Source organism: Pollachius pollachius (genome assembly GCF_949987615.1).
Source record: "Pollachius pollachius genome assembly, chromosome: 10".
Taxonomy (NCBI): Eukaryota; Metazoa; Chordata; class Actinopteri; order Gadiformes; family Gadidae; genus Pollachius; species Pollachius pollachius.
The window spans coordinates 16859927-16872956 of record NC_136943.1 but is presented as its reverse complement, the minus strand read 5'-3'; the positions used below and the strand labels follow the sequence as shown (position 1 = coordinate 16872956).

At 44.3% G+C, this 13030-nt stretch overlaps 1 protein-coding gene across 1 annotated transcript; it reads right to left on the bottom strand.

Moving 5' to 3' along the window:
- Positions 1-1185: 1185 nt before the first annotated feature.
- On the bottom strand, positions 1186-12756 carry dnd1 (DND microRNA-mediated repression inhibitor 1; the record flags this gene model as incomplete). Its single annotated transcript, XM_079745283.1, has 4 exons — positions 1186-1661; positions 1867-1999; positions 2636-2961; positions 12651-12756. 4 exons carry the CDS (start codon positions 12754-12756, stop codon positions 1186-1188), a joined length of 1041 nt encoding a protein of 346 aa, XP_079601409.1.
- Between the last annotated feature and the right edge of the window lie 274 nt (positions 12757-13030).

Sequence of the window (13030 nt, the reverse complement as noted above, 5' to 3'; positions counted from 1 at the left end):
CGGTTTTAGGCACAGGCGAACCAGGCAGCCTCCCGGGGCGCCATATTTGTGGGGGGCGCCACGAGCAGTAAAAAATAAAAACGCGCAGCAAAGTGGTTTTCAATGAAGTACATAACATTGTGTGGGGAATTGGTGCATTGGCGCCCCCTCTGGCTGCAGGCGCACACCTGCTCGTTGAGAAGGTGCCGTGCACAGACGGAATGAACCATTTGACCATTAAATGCCTTCAGTGAGACATGGTATAAAACTTAAGTTGCATATGTTTCGTGTAGACCTGTGGGCTCCCAAGTTGCTGGTTGTCCCGTGGTATGGGAGTTTGGTCCTACATATTACTTTATCCTTACCGGTTATTTTCCCAACGCATAGTAGCGCCACACTTTACTTTTGAAATGGACAGGAATGTAAATTTCGATCTCCTCAGGGGCCGTTGTCGGTGTTGATGCCAACTACAGGAGCCCAGATGACCATTGCTAGCCTTGCTAATGAGCTCGCGATTCACAACTTCACCAGGCGTGAAAAAGCCTCGGAATCTGAATTGAAAACGTTCAAGCAAAGACACTTAGAAAAAATAATGCCCTTAACAGGTTTGAATATTAAGGGCTGCCTAATATTCGTTCGAATATTGATTTGATATTTGAATTATATTCGAAAAACGAAGTTCGGAGTCAAAGCCCTAACAAGCACTAATATGTCTAGGTCTACCAAAGCCCATAAATAACATGAAATACGTTTCTCCATGCAACCAACTTGTCCATTGAACCATTAGCCGATATGGTCACTACATTGGTCTCAGTCAGTTGTGCACTTATTTGCATCCCTAAACCCATCTTGCGCTGCCATGTTTTTTTGGTAGTTTCCCTTTTATCATATGTTTGTATGTCCTATGTAAATAAAATACACATTAACTAGCAGTGCAACACCAAGGTTGGTAGGCAAGACATTTAATCATGCAAGATCAAACCAACATGTCCAACACCAAGGTTCAGAATATAGAAGAATATGTCTTTGATAATATAACCTCCCACTGCATTCTCTTCTACAATGACAAGCAGCATCTTATTTGGATTAATATTAGGAACAAATAAAAACATTCCAAAACAAGTTAAAACATGCAGAACATAGAACCGAACAGTTTCTCTTCAAACATAAATAAGAGTAACACCCTGGGATGGTCCAGGTAAGTGTTTAACAAGCCCGGGCCGGTAGGCCTTCCGTGCCCGGGTAGAGGAGTGCAAGGACCTGACCGACCACAATATTGTTCACCTCTAGCAACGTCTTGTCGGCAGTGTCGCTCAGCCGGACCGTCAGCGAGCCGCTTACGGGGTGGAGCACGTTGGGCAGTTGTACTTTGTAGGAGGCGCAGACGTGCCCGTCCAGTTTCGAGGGGGAAAACTCCAGGGTATTGACCAGCATGGTGCCGCACAGCTGCTGGAGTATGGAGAGGAGGCACAGGGTCTTCTGGGGAAGCCGGGGCGTCCCGACCGGGTTGGGAAAGGGGGGTACATTGACAGGGGTCCCCACTGCTTTGTTGAAGGTCGCTGTGGTTGATGGGGGGCGGCGGAGGTGCAGGGGCAGCTCTCGAGCCACGGGGAGACTGCTGACCTTGGGATGGGAATAGTGCCACTTGACGGAGACCGTAAGGGAGAAACGCTTCTTGAAATCTGGAAAGGACATCACATGTTGAGAAAGGACACTGTACCAAGACCCCACATTTTATCCACTGATTTAGGCTCCAGGCATGTGCCTATGATTGGGTTTAATTTACTTCATACAGGAGAACCATTTGAGTGATAAATCACGATAAGGTTCCAATATTAGAACACTGTTAACTTCTGGAATACAGGGTTGACCCACTGAGCTACACACCTTCTCTAAGAGTCTTCTTGGCCATGGAGGCTGCATGGTGGGAGTCATAAACCACACAAGCAGTCACGCCCTTGATGGCCATCCCCGACATCAGGGATACATCTTCCACGCCGTCGCTCAGACACCTCAGCACCTGGTCGAGAGGAACAACGTGAACACTGAGCCACTGCACGACGAGTCCTGTAAGATTAGTGGAATAATTAAATCATTGGTCTGAGTATGCACTATAATGACCAACAACAAATGTGGCATTTAAGATCCAGGAAAAACGTAATCTTTTTAAAGATTGCCCTGAACCTAGAGCTAAGTGAATATTGCATACAATATAAAATATAGCATATAATCACCATGTGAGAGGAGTCTTCCTATGGGTTCAGTACAAGTTACGTTGCATTACAAAATCAAATACCCCTTTGGTTCCAACCCTCCCAGGAGAGGTGTCGCATCACTGTTCAATCAGCAGGTGACCACGACTGATATCTATTATAAACCACGCCAGCCAATCGGAAGTTGCATGCGACAGCTCGTGTTTCCCCTAGAGAGCGCACAATAGGATTTTGGTGTCGTCCTTTAAGAGGCCTTCCCGTATATTTGCAGGCTACACTGTGTCGGGCCTCTATGATGTCCCGATGCTTACTTAGCTATCGCCGTCCGGTTTAAACCCCGCCCTACCATAAGGGGACTGGTCGGCGGTGGACATGCGAGCCGCACCTAAATCGTACCACACCACTCGGTGGAAACACGCCATGGATCGTTCCCCCAGACCTACCTTCACCAGGTCCGGCCTCTCGGTGGTGGCGGGCAGCTCTTCCACACACAGCTGCCTCTTCTCGGTGCTGTGGCGGACGCAGAGCTGCACCCCGGACTGCAGCAGGTGGCCGTGCAGCCGGCGCACCGCCTCGGCCGCCTGGCCGCAGCTGCCGTACTTGGCGTAGGCAAAGGTGCGGTTCATGCCGCTGAAGTTCATCATGAGGCGGAACTCCCAGAGCGGGCCGACAGTGCTGAACAGGGGGATCAGAAGGTCCTCAAACACCTCCTTGGGCAACCGGCTGATGAACACCTCACAGCCACTGCCCGGGACCGGCCCCTCCCACTCTACACATGAAGGGGTTTATGAAGAGAAGGGGTCAGTGCGGAAAGGGCGGGGCTGAAGAACCAAAAAAACATTCTGCGTGCCTTTTATAGCTTTCTGCACGATTTCTTAAAATAGTAAACGATTATAAATGCTACTCTGCGCTGCCGTTAAAGTAGCATTTATAATAATTTACTACTTTAATGGCACCGACAATGCAAAACCCGAGCGGAATCTAGATGGAAAAAGTGTAGGTCAAAACGTGAGCAGCTTTTACTTCTTCGCCACCTACAGAGTTTATGTACGATCATTCAAAAAATGTTATTTCCCATAGACATTTGACCAATGGAACCAGGAGCCTCGGAGGCAGGACTTATTCTTCAGAGGTCTATGGGGCCAACCGGCAGCCCTCCACGTGGCCATGATGCGCTTAAATGAAATCCACCACGAGTCCCAAGTTCGCCAGGACTCACTTATTGTCGATCGTCCAACCGCATGTCCGACCCCGCGCTGCAAGACTCGCTCATTGGCATAAAAGTAACTGAAGTCAACTTGTGTCCCGTCCCTTTACACGCGCCGCGATCACACTCTAGCACACGTCCAGGGGAGCGTACCTATGTTCTCCGGGTCCTATGTTCCCCGCTTTGTATGTGACAGGGGAACATAGGATCCGGAGAGCAAATCTTTTTTTCGTAGCATGGTAGGGGCAAGTACCGCCTTTTTCGCCTCTGATTCGCCTGTGATTGGTTAGAATGGCTCTCCTCCTATTGGTTATGGTTAGGGTTAGGTTTAGGGTTAACCCTCACCATAACCCTAACCCTTCGCACCCGGGAACATAGGACCTGGGGAACATAGGGAGGACCCTGCGTCCAGCACTAGGGTTGGATTTAGTGATTTGTTTCCGTGATTCAGTTCACGTCGGTCAGTTCGCCAAGAGGAGTCGTTCGCGAATCGTTCGTTTAGTCAAGTTTCCGGTAGCGGTGAATCGAATCATGGAATGCACAGTTCTCAGCTGAGTCAGTCAGACTCAGCTCCTCCCTCGTTCTCATTCTCAAACGTCAACATTACAACTTTAACCAAACGCAGCGGGATGGGAGTGTAGTTGATTATTGGATGTTCAACATATCAGCAAGATAATAGACTTGATTTAGCAATGATGGTGGGGATCCCGGGTGTTTTAGGCTCTCATAAACAGAACCCTGTGCAGCCCAAGACTAAATCTAGCTTCTAAAATTAACACTGCCTTCAAAACGAGAGCTGGTTAATTGTGAAAAATGCATTAAATTGTAATCAGAAAATGCGGTTATATGCTATAGACCAGTGATTCTTAACCATAGGGCCGCGGCCCAAACTTGGGCCGCCAGCCCCCCTAGAGGGCCGCGAAAAACTTTCAGTTTTGCACCTGTGGGCCGCGGGACTTTGTAGATTATCAAGTGAAGACAGAGATATGTTATGCATGAGACGCTCAGTAACTTACAATGCCGTTTTCGACCACGCGGTGGCAGTAATGCATCACGCAGTTGTTTAGGTCCTAAACAACTGCGTGATGCATTACCGCCACCGCGAACTTTAGGAAGCGCGAATACACAGAGAAGAGTCTTCTTCGCTCGCTGCGGCAAATATGGATAAGTTTTTTAAAAGAAAACATGACGACGAACATCCTGACCCCTCCATCCAAAAGACAAAGTTTTTGCGGAAATACAATGTCGACTTCATTAAATACAGTTTCGTAAATGGATGAACAGAGGCAGTGCCAAAAGCCCAGTGTGTGGAGTGTGGGCTAATGCTGTCCAACGAAGCCCTCAAGCCCTCAAAACTACAGCGGCATCTAGAGACCAAGCACCCGATGCTCGTGGGAAAGCCGGTGGCTTATTTTAAGAGGAAGGAGAGTGGACTGCAGATGCAGAAAAGGTCTGTCGTGTCACTGACGAGCAACTCTAAATGTGCATTGAAAGCGAGCTACCTCGTAGCCAGACGTGTTGCACAGACTAAGAAGGCATTCACCATAGCGGAGGAGTTGGTTCTGCCTGCCGCTGTTGATATGTGCCGTGAGATGATCGGAGAGGCCGCTGCAAAAAAGCTGCTGACCATCCCACTCTCAAACGACACTGTGAGTCGCCGTATCGCAGACATGGCCTCAGACATACAGCATCAACTTATAGAAAGAATAAAAAGTAGCCCTTTTTTTTCTTTGCAACTAGACGAGTCCACGGATGTCACGAATGCTGCACTGCTGCTAGTTTTTGTTCGCTATCGCTGGGACAGTAGTTTGCACGAAGACATACTGTTTTGTGGAGAGCTACCAAAACGCACTACGGCTCAGGAATGTTTCCGCTGCATGGATAACTACTTCACTGAGAACGGCCTGGACTGGCAGAACTGCGTCGGGGTGTGCAGCGACGGTGCAGCATCAATGACTGGCAGGCATCATGGTGTCATTAGACAGATACTTGATCGTGCACCAGAAGCTAAATGGACACTGTTTTCTCCACCACGAAAGCCTTGCAGCAAAAAAGATGTCACCAGATCTCCACCAGGTGATGGATGTAAGTGTGAAAACCATAAACTTTATTAAAAACAATGCAGTGAACTCCAGATGTTTTGCTAAGCTTTGTGAGGACATAGAAGCAGATCATGTCCAGCTGCTATATCACGGTGAAGTGAGATGGAATGAGGAACTGAGGAATGAGGTCTTCTCTTTTCTCACTGAGAAAAAATCTCATCTTGCACATTACTATGCTGACACAATGTTCACAGCAAAACTTGCCTACCTCTGTGACATTTTTTCACTACTGAACCAACTGAACACCTCACTTCAAGGAAGAAACATATTTTTTGTTGCAGACAAAGTTGAAGCTTTCAAGAGGAAACTTGCTTTGTGGACCTAGAGGGCCCAGGAAGAGAGGATGGACATGTTTCCACTTTTGTCTGACATTTTGGAAAACTCCCCTCATGTCAATATCAGTGACTCAGTCTCCCAGCACCTCTCACAACTGGCAGAGAAATTTGGTGACTACTTTCCTGAGGATCCCAGAGAGGGAAACATGTGGATTTTGGACCCATTTGCATTGGATCCCACTGCAAGTGATGTTGCTTTGCCCTCACACCTGGAATCCCAGCTTCTGGAAGTTTCCACTGACAGCACTTTAAAGCTGCAGCGGGGCAAACTGGACCTGGGCTCCTTCTGGATTGCAGTCTCAAAGGAGTACCCATGTCTTGCACTGAGGGCTGTGAAACTCCTGCTCCCATTCACAACTACGTACCTGTGTGAATCAGGGTTCTCCATTGTGGCCACAACTAAGACCAAAGCCCGAAACAGACTCAGAGCAACACTGGAGGCTACTCTGAGAGTGAGCCTTTCTCCCATTCCGCCCAGACTGGATCTGATTATGTCTCAGAGGCAGGCCCAAGTGTCTCATTAAGAGGCGATGATAAAAAGGGAGTTGTTGTTCATTGTTGTTATTATTTGTGTCATTGTTCATTTGTCACAGATATAAAGATTCTTCTGTCATGAAAAAATGGAGACTGCTGAAGCAATTTTCAAATGGCTTTGCAGAATATAAGGCTATAGTTTCATTTGCACTTTATTTCAATTTTATTTACAGTTTATTTATTTAATTTAAAAATAGATTTATATTATTTGAATGCATTTATTTTATCACCCCCTTTTTTTTTTTTTAAAGTAAAATCCTAATATTGGTCTTTTTTTTAAATTATTAAAAATCCTGACTTGATTCTTGAAAATGTTCTTATCACAGCCTGATTTGGTCCAGGAATTATCAGCCTCTTCAGTGTCATGATACAGTATGTGTTACACACACATGTTTAATAAAAGTCTTTGTGATGATCCCATTTTATCATTTCATTTTATTTTACAAGGTTTTTGCTTGTTAAACAGTAAGTGGATTTGGTTTATTATTGAATACAAATTAAACTGAGAGTGAGCTCAGTTAAACCTATACAGTGTTAATATTTAGTGGGCCCCAGGCCACTTTGTACTTTAAAAATTGGGCCTCAAGGTCAAAAAGGTTAAGAACCCCTGCTATAGACCCTATAGTATCTGTGGTATAAAGTCTGGTACAAATTTCTAATTACAAATATGTACACTTTATGTTGAAATTATAGACGGTTGCGATTCCCATTGAAACGAATGGCGCGGTGACTAGTCTTCAAAACGAGATCTGGTAAATTGTGAAAAATGAATTAAACTGTAATCAGACAACGTGGTTATATGCTATAGACCAGGGGTGCTCACACTTTTTCAGCATGCAAGCTACTTATAAAATGACCAAGTCAAAATGATCTACCTACTACAAAAATGCTAAACATATTTATTCATGAATATATTGAGAATTCTCTATATGTACAATGTATGTTGATGTCCCTTGCATAACAGCATGAGCCCATATTGCACAACACAACACAATTAACCATGTACATTTTTTGCCATTACCTTATTCTGATGACTTGCACTGAATGGAATCGGCCAGGGATGCATAGTCCGGACAGTAGCTGCTGACAGCCAGCCTCAAGCACACTTCTAAATGATCAGTTATGGTGGAACGGTACTTGGACTTAATGATCTTCATGTGGGAAAAGGCTGACTCACATAAATAAGTGGAGCCAAATAAAGCAGTCAAGGAGGTAGCACATTTCCTCATATTGGGGTACTTTTCCTCTGTGAGTAAGTTCCAGAACTCTCCATGAGCTCTGGACTTCAGCTGAATGTCTGCTTGTAATGTCAAAATCTCATCTTCCACTCCAGAAGAGATCAGGTGAAACAGTGTTGAAATTTTTGATGCGAGTGAATCAACCTCAGCATCTTCCCGAAAAGGATAGCACATGAATGTAGCGACTGGCTCGAGCAAAGAAAAGTCTTGAAAGCGTTTGTCAAACTCTGACAGACATTTGTCAATCTGCTCTGTATAGCGTGCACTGTCAAGTTGCACACAGGCTTTCCCTTGCATCTCCAGCTCTGACGCCAGGTTCTGGACGTTTGCCAAATCATGGCGCCGCAGCTTTGAGGAGAGATGTTGCATCTTTCGTTTAACCCCCTAACCCTAACGCATTAACTGAGCTGATCATATTAATCACTGTTTTGTCCTTTCCCTGCAGCTCTAGATTAAGGTCATTACATAGGTTTGTCAGATCAGTTAAAAATGCCAAGTCTAACAGCCACTGACCGTCATTTAATTGCTTGTATTCTGCATGTCCAGCTACACAGAAAAACTCCTTAATCTCCGGACAGAGCTCTCAAAATCTTTGCAGGAATTTCCCTCGACTAAGCCATCTCACGTCAGTGTGTAGCAACAACTCAGAGTGGTCGCAGTCAGCCTGCTCCAGATGTGCACGGAATAGCCGTCTTTGAAGAGATCTGGCGATCCATGATCTCTTTCATGTTGAGCATTTTAGCGCATCACGCTTGGTGTATTATGCAGTGGTAATTCAGGAAGTCCGGGAAAGCATCGTCCTCCCTGCACTTGGCAATAACTCCATTCACGCGGCCAACCATTGCGGGTGCTCCATCCGTGGTGATGGACACCAATTTGTGCACTGGGAGCTGGGTTTTCGTGATAAAGTTAGTGAAAGACTGAAATATATCCTCTCCTCGCGTGTGTTCTTTCATGGGCAGTGTGACACATCAGTGAGAGGGTCCAGTCTACTCCCATTTTGATGTACTCACTGAGGACAATGCTTACATTCACACGTGTGCATCATCTCTGTTTGTATAAGGATAATATATGTTCTAAGGTCACATTGGGATTCAGAAGACAGGAGAGTATACTGACATCCACACAGTGTGACCCAGAAAAACATTCTATTCACATCAATATCTGCTGAAAGTCCAACTTTGTATTGAGTAAAGGATGGGGGATATAAGGAGCTGTACGGGATTCATTCGGGAGTGCTTTGCAAACCACTCGGCTTTGTTGTTGCCTTTTTAACGATAAAGTCTTTTTGTCAAATTCTCTCCGGACCCCTCTCGATTTTTTCAATCTCTCAGTTAGTTAAAGAATTAGATAAGTTGTTATTATTAATGCCACCACATTAACAGCTCCTCTTTTGCAGTCATGTCAGTAAACACCATCCGAATAAAAATGCACAACTGGGCTGTGTCACTCACGTCCGTAGATTCGTCCAACTGCAGTGAGAAGCACTCGCAATCTGCGATGTCCTTCCAAAGTTGCTGCGTCAAATCCTCGGCCATGGCTTCACTGCGCCGTGTAACTGTACTTCTTGACAGCTGGAAAGCTTTGATCGAAGATAATATTTCTGCCTTGTTTTTAAAGTCTCGGAACAATGAGTCAGCTGCTTCAACGAATGCCTCTTTTACCATCTCTCCGTCTTGGAAGGACTTCTTGTTCTTAACGTTTAAGTGGCTCACCCGGAACGATGCTTTGGTGGCGGCTTTGGCTTTTGAAGTTAGCTGTGAGAAAAGTGACTGCTGTCCGGACAACTGGCATTTTAGTTCCTTCACCGCTCCACATTTCCCTTCTTCGGTATTGCAATGGTAGACTGGCAGATGAGGCAAACGCACTTCGAAAATGACAGTGAAAAAAAACTCCTCCTCCCATTCCGTATGAAAGTGATACGTTTTTGGCTTCTTACTCGGTCCGGCTCCCCCACTCATTTTTATACCCTCTTAAGATTGAGAGAAAAAACAAGGGCTAAAAATTGGAGGCTAACTAGGCAACTCGCAAGCTTTTTTTTTAATTTTCCTGCACTTAGTGCCGTTGTTTGCGCATGCGCAAATTTCATGACGATAGGCTGACGTCTATTTTTTAATGATGATTTTTGTTTTCCTTCAATGCCATGCAATCTACCCACGCTACCTTTGCAATCGACCGGTCGATCGCGATCGACGTATTGGGCACCCCTGCTATAGACCCTAGAGTATTTGTGTTATTAAGGCTGGGACGAATTTCAAATATGTACACTTTATGTTGAAAGTATAGACGTCCCGATTCCCATTGAAACAAATGGCGCGGTGACTAGTCTTCACAACGAGAGCTGGTAGGTTGTAAAAAATGAATTAAACTAATCAGACAACGCGGTTATATGCTATAGACCAGGGGTTTTCAAAGTATGAGAGAGTGAGCCCCCCCTCAGAGAACAAATTTCAGCTGAGCACCCCCCCAATTTTATTTTCTAAATCCCTGTGTTTTGAAAGATCTTTTAATTATTTTACACATTTTAAACATCTCTGATCATATTTTAAACATCTCTGATCATATTTTACATTTTAAACATCTCTGATCATATTTTTTTGAAACATTTTAGAAACATTTTTATCATATTTGTGAAACATTCTAAACAACTGTGTGTTTTTAAACACATTTCTTAACATCATTATCTTTGCTTAATGTTTTTGAAATACATTTGAACATCTTAATCTGTAAACTGCCAGTTTAGCCTCCTTTTTAGCTCACCTCAACTTTAGTTGGATCAATGAGTTTGCGTAGCTGTGTTCGAAATCGTTCCGTATCACGGATATAGTGCGCTATATAGGGTGCTCGCCATTTTGTAGTGGTGTTTGAATTCTCAGTGGTAAATTTCACACACTATAAAGTGGACTTAAAATACCCAAAATTTGAGTGAACATACGATGTTCCCTACATGTTACTCCCGTATACCACAATGTAATGCAGTCGTGTTTTTCCGGAGGAGAAGAAGAAGCTGAATAATAACGAAAACGAATACATTTAATGATGGGAGTCTCCGGCTTTCGTTTAGAAATGTCAACAATTTATTTGGGATTTAACATAGAAAATGTAACATTCAAAATTTATAAAAAAAAACCTTGATCAACGTCAATTTAACATCAATACAACCTCCAGCTTTCCTCGTGGGTGCCCGGTTTGTTTGTTTACATGATATGGGCACATTTGTCTGCATCACCCAAATATCCGGCGCATTTACTGACGCAAATGACATTTAGAAATGTTAGCGTAGTGTCCGAAATCTCGTTTGTTTGTTCCCTATATAGTGCACTATATCATAAACACTATATAGGGAATAGTGAGTGAGTGAATAGGGAACGATTTCGAAACACAGCACGTCTTCGTCTCTGTGTTTTTTCTGTTACTTTTTCTGGTTTATTTTTTCTCACGTCGCGGCCCCCCTGAAGAACTCTGGCGCCCCCCAGGGGAGGCGCGCCTCACAGTTTGAAGACCACTGCTATAGACCCTAGAGCAGGGGTCGGCAACCCTAGGCACGCGTGCCACCACTGGCACGGGGCAGCATAATAATTTGCACACTTAAATATATATTTTTATCTTTTATTATTATTATTTAAAAAAAATCTCAGCACAATGCGGCAGCATAATCATTACTAACGATTTTTTTTGCACTTTATTCTGTTTTGGGCATTTCCCCCCAGTGCAAATATGTTTAAATTAGTTACAGGAACCAGTGTTCTGAAATGGGATCAATTAGTTTTTTAAACCTGTTTTTTAAAATGTTGTGAGTAATAGAGAAGAAAATATTTAAAATATTGTTGCAAGTGGCCTTTATGCATCGCCTTCACATGGTTTTGCAAAGCTGTACATGTCGTAAAGATATTGATGTGGATGGTTCCAACATTCTCATATATTCTCGTTTTTTACATTTCCACAGTGTAAATATGTTTTTGAATGAGTTTCTGAAAATGGTGTTTTAAGATGGGACATATCATAATGTGTCATAATTCATCTTAACTTTTAATATTGTGGCGAGCAGCACGGGGGGTCGAGACGGGAGCCCAGGTTGAACAATTATGCAGTTCCGTGCCCCATACACCGCACGACTACGGACTGCCTTTATTAACAACCCGAACGAAACACGGGACACCTGACCAACACACACAACACTCTCACTAATGGTCCCGATCACACTACACATCACACAACAATGGAACAACACACAATTAACACAACATCCCGAACCCATTATCCCCAACAACAGAACAAATCAACATAACCCCCTTTGTCAACTGACTACCCCAACTCCCAGAATACCCCGCGGCTCCGGAACATGGCGCCCACACCCGTGGTCGCTACAATATATTGTTGCTTAAGGCACACTCATTAACGAGAAAATGTAAAACTGGCACTGCAAGTTGAATAGGTTGCCGACCCCTGCCCTAGAGTATCTGTGGTATAAAGGCTGGGACGAATTTCAAATTATAAATATGTACAATATATCCTTTGAATACGTCCATGCAACAGACGGCCAATGTGAATAATAGATAGCTCGCTCACTAAGCCTATCGTTTTTTCCCCCCAAAGAAACAGGTTGATTTCTGTCTCATTGGCTAAAATTCAACGAGACGACGAACGAGAACGAGGAACGAGAAACCAGTTAGGGTTAACTGATTTGTTCGCGACCGAGCCACCTCTATCCAGCACGCGTCCAATATAAAGTGATACAAAGTTACCGGAGGCCAGCCACGAGGCCGCGCGTTTGTTCAGCCTATATTTAAATGTTAATGAAATGAAATGTAAATGACCCTTTTGATATTATGAATTTGGGGATATAATGAAGCATGTTCAATTAGCTTAGCATAAAAAGCAATAAAAGATGGCCTTAAAAAAAAGCCGGGCTAACCCTAACCATGCAGACTAATAACTAATCGAGTTAAATACGCAAGTGAAGAACATCAATCTGCATTCTGTCATACGCGCACAATGTTCCATCCATGTAAACAGAAGTTAAACCCCTGGGGGCTACTCACCGTCCGGGGGCCCTCCATACTTCCTCTGCCCGTTCACTTGAGACAGGGTGACCTGGTTCTCCTTCTGCCATGTCTCCAGGGCCTGCAGCCGTGCGGGGGACACCATCTGGAGACAGTTTAGTAACATCCTTGTTTACCAAGGGGATCAATACTAACCCCTTCATTGGACAAACACCTGCGCACTCTATTTCACAAACAAACAGCACACATTAATTTAAACAAAATAGCAGCGCGTACAGGACAACCAAATCCATGTCGAAACGAAGCTACAAGATAGTCGAGGTGAGGCTCGTTCAGGGCCTCGACCGTCCACTAAAGTTTGGATTTACGCTCTTTTTTGGTAAAAAAAAAAAAAAAAAAATCAATGCGTGAGGTAACAT